We start from the raw sequence: 12,969 nt of genomic DNA on the forward strand, positions 1-12,969 counted from the left end.
ACACCTGCTCACCTTTGCCCACAAGCACTGAAGAAAATTGCTCAGTTAGGGTCATTTTAGTGGGGCATGTGAAAGGCCATGAACCTACCCGACTACCTTGTGCTGTTGTTTCTCAAAAACAATACTGATTGCTTGGGGTAAAAAAGGAAATAAATGCCTTCACTGCTGTACTTAAGGATGACAAAGTTTTCTGTGAGACTAATCCTCCATTAAACAGTTCCATCTGACCTGTGCACATGACCTCAGATGCACACAGCCTCAATGTATTATTGGCTGCTCAATGCCACAGTGCAGCCTTGGGTACTGGCAGTACCTGACTTTGTGACTGTCAGAGACGCTACTGCCTGAGAGAAAAGAACTTAGTATACAACAACTGATATACAAAATTCCTTTTTCAGCATCCCTGTCCACACCAATGATAAGGATCAGTGTATTCTTATGTGGAGTAGATTGCAATATATCACTAATGTCCTTCGACAAGACTACCCAAAATCCCCAACTATCTATCATCCATGGATAGGGCGTAACCTGGAAAAATTTCTGCTCTTGGAGGGTACACTAGCTTTCTACTATATTGAAAGCATTTTCCTGGTGGGTCCAGACACAGGCACCAACTAATAAAGACTGGCTGGGCCATTAACACATACAAAAACTTAGCACTAAAGTGAAATCCTTGTGTTGTAATCTGGGAAGGAGCACATTGCATTCCAGAGATGACTGCCTATCTTTTGGTCCTCTCAATCCCCTAAAATGAAAAGGAAGCTCAATCATCGTTGGTCATGGACACTTCAACACTCCCCACCACACAAGAAACTTGGGATGGCCACCCATCTATGAGACTACCAAGAAGACCTTACCTTTGTGTGGCGCTCAACCAACAAAATGCCCTAGGGCTAACCAACAAGCCTTCAGGACTATCCTTCTCCTTGGCTCCTGTAATTCCCACTTGCTGTTTGAGTTACAGATCTCAACAACCTCTCAGTTTGTTGACTGAAGGCTAGAGAAGAACATCGCTACACGTGATAAGTGATCATTGGGTATAATCTCCAGGAAACTGTAATCTCCCAGAGTCAGCTGAAAGGTACACTCTTTGAGATACTGTAGGCCAATTATTGGGCCTTGATAGATATTGAGTGCTTGTCCAATGGCTGTGAAATAATCTTATGACCAGAAATTCCAACATGAAGTTAACATTTTCATTTTTGCTCTCTACTTACCTTAAGGTGTTCATACTTCAGGCAAAGTCTACAATTTCCTTAAAATATATGCTGAAATACACATTCAGGAATCAAAGAAAAAGATCTTCTGATAAGTTCAATTTTAAAATAATTTAAAGTTATCTATAATTACTACACTTACTATTACGCCTTTCCCTTCCAGGAGTTATTTTTTTCTTTTCTTGCATTTGGAGTTTTGACACTGAATCTTGATGAACAAACATAGAATTTTTATCTGGTACTACAAAATAAGCCACATAAAGAGATGTATTTAGTCCGCAAAATGAAAAAACAAATCTATTGTGAAATCTCTATATTTGAAGTTTATAACAAGTATACAGCAATATTTTTTCTCATTTTTATAAAATTATAAGTAAATCACCATAATTGAAATCTGACATTAAAATGATGAAAATAGTTTTAATGGGTGTTACAAAAGCTGTCTCATTATATCATAAATATTCTAAGGCATCAAGTATATTTTCTATTGGTCTTCAGAATTCATGGGTTATTTACACTGTAGGTTAATAATAATAATAGACCAAACAATAAAAATTTGTATGCACATTATTCATTACCATATTATTTGTAATTGCAAAATATTCAACACACCTAAATATTCAAGTATAATATATTGACTCAATAAACAAAGATATATACTGTAAATTATAATATGCTATAAATACTCTACATATCACTATACATAATACTATACATATTATGTAAAAATAATAAAGGTTTCTATAAACTAACATGGAGGGATTTCTAGAAGATAATGTTAAGTGAAAAATAATCTTAAAAACAGGATATCTGGGATGGTAACTTTTGGGTCAGAAATAATCAATCAGAAAAAAATAGAAATAGAGAAATATTAACCTTTTCAAAACGAGACACAGGTAAAATAAGGAAGCAAACACTGTAGTTGGTTATCTACAAGACAACAGGGTAGGAAAAAGGAAGGGAACACAAAGAGAAGGACTGTGGCAGAAATTATATTCTTCTAAGAATATCTTCTGTATAATATTTACTTTTGGAGATAGGATAATGTTCTACTATTTGATATGGTTTGGACGTGTGTCCCCTCCAAATCTCATGTTGAAATGTGATTTCTAAGGTTGGAGGTATTGCCTGGTGGGAGGTGTTTGGGTCATGGGGGCAGATCCTGCACAAATGGCTTGGTGCCCTCTCTATGGTAAGGAGTTCACATAAGATCTGGTTGTTGATGAAGATTTTGGGATGTCCCCCATCTCTCTCTTGCTTCTCTTGCCATGTGACATACCCTTCCCTTCCACCATACCTAAAATCTTCCTGAAGCCTCATCAGATGTTGAACAGATGTTGGTACCATGCTTGTACAGCCTGCATAACCATAAGCCAAATAAGCCTCTTTTCTTTATAAATTACCTAGCCTCAGGTATTCCTTTACAGCAATGCAAAATGCATGAACACAATATTCTAAAAATAAAATTAATTCAATAAGGATAAGAAGCAGGAACTAAAACTGAAAGGAAACTTAATAAAATGAACCTACTACATGGAACAAAAAACAAGTACTAATTCATGTAACTAATAAATACAGTATTCGAAACATACCCTCAGTCTTGGGCAAGAGTGTTGGGGGCAGACTGCAAACAAATCATGAAATTCTTTTAGTATGTTTGTTTTTGTAGTAGTATATGCTAAGAAATTCTGTAAGTTTCAAAGTATTACAGGATAGAGCAAATGCATAAATCGGTTGGTGCTTTGAGAGTCAGGATTCAAAATACAAAAGAGGGGGGCGGAGCAAGATGGCTGAATAGGAACAGCTCCAGTCTCCAACTCCCAGCGCGAGCGACACAGAAGACCGGTGATTTCTGCATTTTCAACTGAGGTACTGGGTTCATCTCACTGGGAGTGCGGACTGAGTGCTTCAAGTCCAGCTGCCTACAGCAACCAGCAAGAGCTGAAGCAGAGTGAGGCATCGCCTCACCTGGGAGGCGCCAAGGGAAGGAATCCTTTTCTAGCCAGGTGAACTGAGACACACAACACCTGTAAGGAAGTAGTTAACTCCACCCCAATATTGGCTTTAAGCAAACAGGCACACCAGGAGATCATGTCCACACCTGGCGGAGACTGAGTCCCATGCCCTGGGCCTCCCTCATCGCTAGCACAGCAGTCTGTGATCTACCTGCAAGGCAGCAGCGAGGCTGGGGAGGCCATGCATTGCACAGGAGCTTAAAATTGCATTAACAAAGCTGCTGGGAAGCTCAACTGGGTGGAACTCCCACAGCTGAAACCTGCCTGTCTCTGTAGACTCCACCTCTGGGGACAGGGGCACAGCTACACAACAACAACAACAACAACAACAACAAAAAGCAGCAGCAACCTCTGCAGGCATAGCGACTCTGTCTGAGCTGCAGAAGAGAGCAGTGGATCTCCCAACACGGAGGTTGAGATCTGAGAAGGGAACAGACTTGACTGCTCAAGTGAGTCCCTGACCCCTGAAGTAGCCTAACTGGGAGACATCCCCACTAGGGGCAGTCTGACACCCCACACACCTGCAGGGTGAGTACACCCCTGAGAGGAAGCTTCAACAAGAATCAGACAGGTACACTTTCGCTGTTCAGAAATATTCTATCTTCTGCAGCCTCTGCCTGCTGATACCCCAGGCAAACAAGGTCTGGAGTGGACCTCAAGCAATCTCCAACAGACCTACAGCTGAGGTCCTGACTGTTAGAAGGAAAACTATCAAACAGAAAGGACACCTACACCAAAACATCAGTATCCTGCATCATCAAAGACCAGAGGCAGATAAAACCACAAAGATGGGGAAAAAGCAGGGCAGAAAAGCTGGACATTCAAAATAAAGAGCACATCTCCCCGGCAAAGGGCGCAGCTCATGCGCCAGCAACGGATCAAAGCTGAATGATGACTTTACGAGATGAGAGCTTCAGTCATCAAATTTCTCAGAGCTAAAGGAGGAATTACGTGCAAACAAAGAAACTAAAATCTTGAAAAAGTGGAAAATTAATGACTTCGGATAATTAATGCAGAGAAGGTCATAAACGGAAATAAGAAAAGAGATGAAAGAAACGCGACACGAGAAATCATTGACAAATGGACAAGCTTCAGTAACCGACTTGATCAACTGGAAGAAAGAGTATCGAAGGCGATTGAGGATCAAATGAATGAAATGAAGCGAAGAAACCAAAGAAAAGAAAGAAAAATGAACAAGAAAGCCTGCAAAAGAGTATGGGATTATGTAAAAAGACAAATCTACGTCTGATTAGGGTGCCTGAAAGTGAGAGAAAAATCAGGACAAAGTTGGAAAAGCGGATATCATCAGACTTCCCCAACCTAGTAGACGAAGCCAACATTCCAAATCAGGAAATACAGAAGCATACAAAATATATCAAAGAAACCGCTCAAAACCTACATTGCAAATTCACAAAGGTTAGAAAATCTTAAGGCAGCCGAAAAGTCAGGGTTCACCCACAAAGCCATCAGAGACTCCACCATAGAATCTCTAAGCCAACTCTAAACTAAGAAGAGAGTGGGGGCCAATATTCAGCATTCTTAAAGAAAGAATTTTAAACCCAAATTTCATATCAGCCAAACTAAGTTTCATAAGTGAAGGAGAAATAAAATCCTTTACAGATAAGCAAATGTAGAGATTTTTGTCACCACCAGGCCTGCCTTACAAGAGACCCTGAAGGAAGCACTCAGCATGAAAGGAAAAACAGGTACCAGCCATTGCAAAACATGCCAAATGTAAAGACCATCGAGGCTAGGAAGAAACTGCATCAACTAACGAGCAAAATAACCAGTTAATATCATAATGGCAGGATCAGAGTTCACATAACAATCTTAACCTTAAATGTAAATGGACTAAATGCTCCAATTAAAAAGCACAGACGGCAAACTGGATAAAGAGTCAAGACCCATCAGTCTGCTGTATTCAGGAGACCCATCTCACACAGAGAGACATACATAGGCTCAAAATAAAGGGATGGAGAAGATTTACAAGCAAATGGAGAACAAAAAAAGCAGGGGTGCAATACTAGTCTCTGATAAAACAGACTTTAAACCATCAAAGATCAAAAGAGACAAAAAGAAGGCCATTACATAATGGTAAAGGATCAATTCAACAGGAAGAGCTAACTATCCTAAATATATATGCACCCAATACAGGGAGCACCCAGATTCATAAAGCAAGTCCTTAGAGACTTACAAAGAGACTTAGACACCATACAATAATGTGGGAGACTTCAGCACTCCACTGTCAACATTAGACAGATCAACAAGACAGAAAGTTAACAAGGATATCAGGAATTGAACTCATCTCTGCAGCAAGCAGACCTAATGAACATCTATAGACTCTCCACCCCAAATCAACAGAATATACATTCTTCTCAGCACCATCGTACTTACTCCAAAATTGACCATATAATTGGAAGTAAGCACTCCCTCAGCAAATGTACAAGAACAGAAATTATAACAAACTGTCTCTCAGACCACAGTGCAGTAAACTAGAACTCAGGACTAGAAACTCAATCAAAACAACTCCAACTACATGGAAACTGAACAACCTGCTCCTGAATGACTACTGGGTATGTGAAATAGGCAGAGATAAAAGATGTTCTTTGAAACAATGAGAAGAAAGACGCAACATACCAGAATCTCTGGGACATTTAAAAGCAGTGTGTGAAATTTATAGCACTAAATGCCACAAGGAGAAAGCAGGAAAGATCTAAAACTGACACCTAACATCATCACAATTAAAGCCTAGAAGCAAGAGCAAACACATTCAAAATAACAGAGGCAAAAAGAAATAACTAAGATCAGAGCAGAACTGAAGGAGATAGAGACACAAAAACCCTCCAAAATCAATGAATCCAGGAGCTAGTTTTTGAAAGGATCAACAAATTGATAGACCACTAGCAAGATTAATAATGAAGAAAGAAAGAATCAAATAGATGCAATAAAAAATGATGATGAGATATCACCACCGATCCCACAGAAATAAAACTAGAAAATTACTATAAACACCTCTCACATAAATAAACTGAAAACCTAGAAGAAATGAATGATACCATAAGACACCCCACCTCTTCAAGACTAAACCGGGAAGAAGTTCCGGAATCTCAGACCTAGAATAAGTGAGGCTCTAGAGGTGGGGGCAATATTAATGAAGTCTGCCAGCCAAAAAGTCCAGGACCAGATGGATTCACAGCTGAATTCTACCAGAGGTATAAGGAGGAGTTTAAAATTTTATTCTTCAAAATACTAAATCGTAAAGAGAATCCTCCTAACTCATTTTATGAGGTAACAGCATCCTGATACCAAAGCCTGGCAGAACACAACAAAAAAGAGAATTTTTAGACCAATATCCTGATGAACATCGATGCAAAATCCTCAATAAAATACTGGCAAGCGGATTCAGCAACACATCAAAGCTTATCCGCCATGATCCAAGTGGGCTTCATCCCTGGGATGCAAGGCTGGTTCAACATTAAGCAAAATCAATAAACATAATCCAGCATATAAACAGATTAAAGAGACAAGAACCACATGATTATCTCAATAGATGCAGAAAAGGCTTTGACAAATTCAACAGCCCTTCATGCTAAAAGCGTCAATAAATTCGGTATTGATGGAATGTATCTCAAAATAATAAGAGCTATGACAAACCCACAGCCAATATCATACTGAATGGGCAAAAACTGGAAAATTCCTTTGAAAACTGGCACAAGACAGGGATGCCCTCTCTCCTGCTCCTATTCCAGCATAGTGTGGAAGTTCTGGCTAGGGCAATTAGGCAAGAAGAAAGAAATCAGGGGTATTCAGTTGCAGGAAAAGAAAAGAAGTCAAGTGTCCCTGTTTGCAGATGACATGATTGTATATTTAGAAAACCCATTGTCTCAGCCAAAATCTCCTTAAGCTGATAACAACTTCAGCAAAGTCTCAGGATACAAGAGTAATGTGCAAAAATCACAAGCATTCTTATACACCAGTAACAGACAGACAGAGAGCCAAATCATGAATGAACTTCCATTCACAATTGCTTCAAAGAGAATAAAATGCCTAGAGAATCCAACACAAGGGATGTGAAGGACCTCTTCAAGGAGAACTACAAACCACTGTCAGTGTGAAATAAAAGAGGACACAAACAAATGGAAGAACATACCATGCTCATGGATAGGAAGAATCAATATCGTGAAAATGGCCATACAGCCCAAAGGTAATTTATAGATTCAATGCCATCCCCATCAAGCTACCAATGAGTTTCTTCACAGAATTGGAAAAAACTGCTTTAAAAGTTCATATGGAACCAAAAGAGCCCGCATCTCCAAGACAATCCTAAGTCAAAAGAACAAAGCTGGAGGCATCACGCTTTACCTGACTTCAAACTATACTACAAGGCTACAGTAACCAAAACAGCATGGTACTGGTACCAAAACAGAGATCTAGACCAATGGAACAGAACAGAGTCCTCAGAAATAATACCACACATCTACAGCCATCTGATCTTTGATAAACCACAGACAAAACAAGAAATGGGGAAAAGGATTCCCTATTTAATAAATAGTGCTAGGAAAATTGGCTAGCCATAAGTAGAAAGCTGAAACTGGATCCTTTCCTTACTCCTTATACGAAAATTAATTCAAGATGGATTAGAGACTTAAATGTTAGACCCTAATACCATAAAAATCTAGGAAAACCTAGGTGAGTTTCATTCAGGACATAGGCATGGGCAAAGACTTCATGTCTAAAACACCAAAAGCAACAGCAGCAAAAGCTAAAATTGACAAATGGGATCTAATTAAAACTTCGAAGCTTCTGCACAGCAAAACTACCATCCAGAGTGAACAGGCAACCTACAGAATGGGAGAAAATTTTTTGCAATCTACTCATCTGACAAAGGGCCTAATATCAGAACCTACAAAGAACTCAAACAAATTTACAAGAAAAAACAAACAACCCCATCAAAAAGTGGGCCAAAGGATATGAACAGACATTTCTCAAAGAAGACATTCATACAGCCAACAGACATATGAAAAAAATGCTCATATCACTGGCCATCAGAGAAATGCAAATCAAAACCACAATGAGATACCATCTCACCGGATAAGCGATCATTAAAAAGTCAAGGAAACAACAGGTGCTGGAGAGGATGTGGAGAAATAGAACACTTTTACTGTTGGTGGGATTGTAAACTAGTTCAACCATTATGGAAAACAGTATGGCGATTCCTCAAGGATCTAGAACTAGATGTACCATAAGACCCAGCCATCCCATTACTGGGGATATACCCAAAGGATTATAAATTATGCTGCTATAAAGACACATGCTGCATTATGTTTATTGCAGCACTATTCCTAATAGCAAAGACTTGGAATCAGCAAATGTCCATCAGTGACAGGTGGATTAAGAAAATGTGGCACATATACACCATGGAATACTATGCAGCCATAAAAGGATGAGTTTGCGTCTTTGTAGGGTTTATGGATGCAGCTGGAAACTCATCATTCTTAGCAAACTATCACAAGAACAGAAAAACCAAACACGCATGTTCTCACTCATAGGTGGGAACTGGTGCAATGGAATCACTTGGACTCGGGAAGGGGAACATCACACACCGGGGCCTATCATGGGGAGGGGGGAGGGGGGAGGGATTGCATTGGGAGTTATACCTGATGTAAATGACGAGTTGATGGGTGCAGCAGACCAACATGGCACAAGTATACATATGTAACAAACCTGCACGTTATGCACATGTACCCTACAACTTAAAGTATAATAATAATAAATAAATTTTTTTAAAAAAAAGAAAAAAAATAATAATAATCTCTTTTTCTCAAACAAACAAACAAACAAAAAAAAACAAAATACAAAAGAAAGGACACACACATACAAAATGAAGGAAGTCAAGAATAAGCCCTGAGACACTAAAATTAAAGGTGTCCAAGAGATCTCATGATTTCTAAAATATGTATATTCATGTACACATGCATGCATATGTGCCCGTGCATGTTTATGTATAAATATATACACATAAACATGTGTATGTACATGTAAGTAGATATATACACATAAATATATATGTGTATTCTAAGGAATATGGGTTCAAGTTAAAATCTTGTGTGTGATATTTCAGGCACACCCATAGACAAGTACAAAGGTATTATCTGGCAGTTATCCTGGAAGACAGCTTTCCACCCCACACTCGATGTAACATAGAGCCAGTGCACTGTGGTCTCTGTACGGATGTGCAGGTATGGGTTCAGATCTCTCCAGACCAATCATGCTCTTACTCATCTCTGCACACCTAGCTCAGGAACCCTCCATTTGGAGTCCTTCTTGTGAGGGAGTAGAGAGTTCAACTAAGGCACTGTATTATTCAGGGGACTCTGCTTAGATGACCTTACTGGGGAGCCTTGAAGACAACTTTCTTCTGACAGTGTTCAGTACTTTTCCACGCCTGGTCTTCTCCACATGCCACATCTATATAATGGCAAGAGCTTTTTATTTGGGGTTCCCGTGGCAATGAAATGATCCCCCCATTTTTAAATGAAACATCTGCCACTCACCTGGTTCCTTTAATGGGGAAAAGTGGAATTCTGCTAAAGCTGGGCCCTTTCCTGCGTAGACTCTTGCTTATATTATCACAGTATCTGAAAAAAGGCTTAATTATTTATATAAGCTTTTCAGGTCTCAGGGAGAACTGATTGTTTATATAAACAATAGAACTTGATTTATAAACAATAGAACTTATTGTTTATATAAGCTTTTCAGGTCTCAGGGAGAACTAATGATCCTTCCCTTTAGCTTCCAATTCCCTGGCTGAGCTTGCTTGGTGGGTTAAATTATAAATCCCAAAGAGGAACTCTAGGAAAGCTGGGGAAGCAATCCCTACCTAGTAATACAATCTGAGAGGCAATGGCAATAAAAGTCATCAGAGACCCTGAGTTGCTGAGCTGCACCCAGTTACCAGTGTTAGCTCTAAGCATGTCTCTGACACTGAAAGACAGCCTGTGATGCAGCAAATTATTGAGACTCATGCCTAAAATGCAAAAGAATGTAGAACCCTTTGGAGTTACTTCACCCATCTATCTGAAGTGATCTTAGAGACTTGGGTTTTTCACCTCCATGATGTAGAAGGAAAACTTAGTGAGAGTGTCATCTTGTGGGGTGTATCATTATAGATCCCCACTTTCAGAGTATACTATTAGCAGCCACTTTGCCTAAAGAGGAGGAGGAAGAGAGAACTGGGATGAAAGCCTGCAAGCATCCAAAACCATCTACATTCTCAGCTGGATATTACTTGAGCTTAGAAAGATTTGGTCCAACACAATAAGTTCCTTGACTTTAAAAAACATAGTTGGACTATTCTTCCAATGTATACAGCTTCCCTGTGAGCCACCCTGGTGGTAGATGAGACTGTTAACGAGACTCAGTTTTTTAGGTTCATTCGTTTTACTCCTACTGGTTATTGAACTCAATTAAACCTCCTCATAAGGCCATGCTGATCAGTCTGTGACACAATCCAGATATTCACTGATGACAAATCATCAGAATTGAAAAAGGAGCTGCTGCACAGATAGCAACAACTGGCTGGCAGAAAGAGTGATGTAAAACTGGTAATCACATGCTCTCTCCAGGACCATCTGGGCAAGCACTTTCACAACAAGATCGCTGGTTCTGGTTACTTATGTGTGGGTTCTCAAAGAGGAAATTGATGGACTCTCCCATCAAGGAACTCACGGCAAGGTAGTGAGCCATGGTGCCCTAGAGGGTGGTCTGCTAGGGTCTACAAAGTAATGGATCCTGATTAATAAAGCGCTATTCCTTCTGCTCCTCTCAGTGAAGCTGGAGGAGAACTGGAGACTCTCATTCAACTCTTAACTGATGTCTCAGCTTTCAAAACTAAACAAGACTAAGGATTAGGCCAAGGTCCCTATGTCCCTATGAAGAACGGCGGTTGTTCTTTTCTTTTATGTTGTATATAAAGTAAAAGTTCAATAGGGATATAGAGGAGCACTGCATTTCTTGGGCCTTTTGGATTTGGTGCACAACTAACCATGATCTCCGTAATCCCTAACACTATGATGGGAGGCTTATGGGTTGAATTGTGCCCCTCTGAAACAGATAAGTTGAAATCCTAACCCTCAGTATCACAGAATGTGATCTTATTTGGAAATAGGAACTTTACAGAGATAAATGAAAATGCGGTCATTAGAGTGGGCCTTAATTCAATGTAAATGTTGTCCTTATAAAAACAGAAAATTGGAGCACCCACACACACTGGGAAAATGACATGCGAAATTGAAGGCAGAGATTGGGGTGATGCATATAGAAGCCAAGGAATGTCAAAAATAGCAACCCACAAGGACCTCGGGCAGAGGCATGGAATTGATTTTCCCTCTAGTTCTCAGAAGGAACCAACCTTGTCAACACCTTGGTCCCAGACTTCTAGCCCGCTGAGTATAATTTTTTGTTGTCGAAGCCACCCAATTTGTGGGTAGTTTGTAATGGTAGCCCTACCACTGGGAAGTGGATCACTGCTGTAACAAATATTTTAAAATGTGTAAATGACTTTGGAATTGGGTAATGGGTAGAGGATGCAAGAGTTTTGAGGTGTATGATAGAAAAAACTTAGATTACCTTGAAGAGATTGTTGGTAGAAATATGCATATTAAAGGTGATTCTGGTGAAGGCTCAGAAAGAAAACGGAAGAACTACAGAGAAAGCTTCTCTCATCTTAGATATACACATATATTGTCATGAACAGAATGTCAACAGAAATATGAATGTTAAAGGTGCTTCTAGTGAGGTCTCAGATGGAAATGAAGAACATATTGGAAACTGGAGGAAAGGTGATCTTTGTTATAAAATTGCAAAGAGCTTGTCTGAATTCTGTCTGTTGGGTGGAAAGTAAAATTTGTAAGCAATGAACTTGGATATTTATCTGAGAAAATTCTAGGTAAAGTGTTTAAGGCACATCTTGGTTTCTCTTTTCTGTTATAGTAAGATGCAAGAGGGAAATGGATAAATCAAATAAGGAATTGTTAAGCAAAATGAAAACAGATCATAAAATTCAGAAAATCTTCAGCCTATCAGTATTGAAAAAAAATAAGAAAGCACATTGTGGAAAGAACACCAAGGATATGACTGCACAACTATTTGCTAAATAGATGAGATACGTGAATTGTGGATCTAATCAACCATCTCAGCAGAAATCCTGACAACTTGAACTGAAGGAGATAGAGAAAGGATGAAATAGAAGTTGACTTTCAGATTGCTAAGATTCTATAGACAGGGAACAGGTCAATAAACTATTCTGCTGCAATTGTGTTATCCTTCAAGAGAAAGGAACAATGACCCTAAGGATGGTCCCAATACCAGTGGGGCTTCTACTGTCACCAAGAGCCCAGAAGACACAGGCCAGAGGGGTGGGCTGTTGCCCCTTCTGTTTGAAGACGTGGGTCACCACCTACATCAAAGGAGGCAGGGCCATACCCCACTAGGCCCAGAGGACAGGGCATTGAACCAAGAGGACTACTTTCGAGTCTGAAAATCTAAAGAAATTTACCCTGCCAGATTCTGAATTTGTTTGGGACTTGTGATCCCTTTCATTTCTTCCAATTTTTCCCTTTAGGAACGAAAATGTCTGTCCTATGCCTGCCCCACCACTGCATTTTGGAAGCAGATAATGCAATGTCTGGTTTTACAGGTTCACAAACGAATAGGACTTCTGCACAGGATGAATCATA

The 12,969-nt window shown here is 39.6% G+C and overlaps 1 protein-coding gene across 1 annotated transcript in view; it reads right to left on the reverse strand.

Moving 5' to 3' along the window:
* Positions 1 to 12,969, reverse strand: part of CCDC7 (coiled-coil domain containing 7) — a 408,075-nt gene that overhangs the window by 141,938 nt on the left and 253,168 nt on the right. Inside the window, exon 27 of the mRNA XM_031652409.1 lies at positions 1,360 to 1,458. Coding sequence (XP_031508269.1) covers positions 1,360 to 1,458 — 99 coding nt within the window. The remainder of the gene's footprint in view (positions 1 to 1,359; positions 1,459 to 12,969) is intronic.

Source organism: Papio anubis, chromosome 11 (assembly GCF_008728515.1).
Source record: "Papio anubis isolate 15944 chromosome 11, Panubis1.0, whole genome shotgun sequence".
Classification (NCBI taxonomy): Eukaryota; Metazoa; Chordata; class Mammalia; order Primates; family Cercopithecidae; genus Papio; species Papio anubis.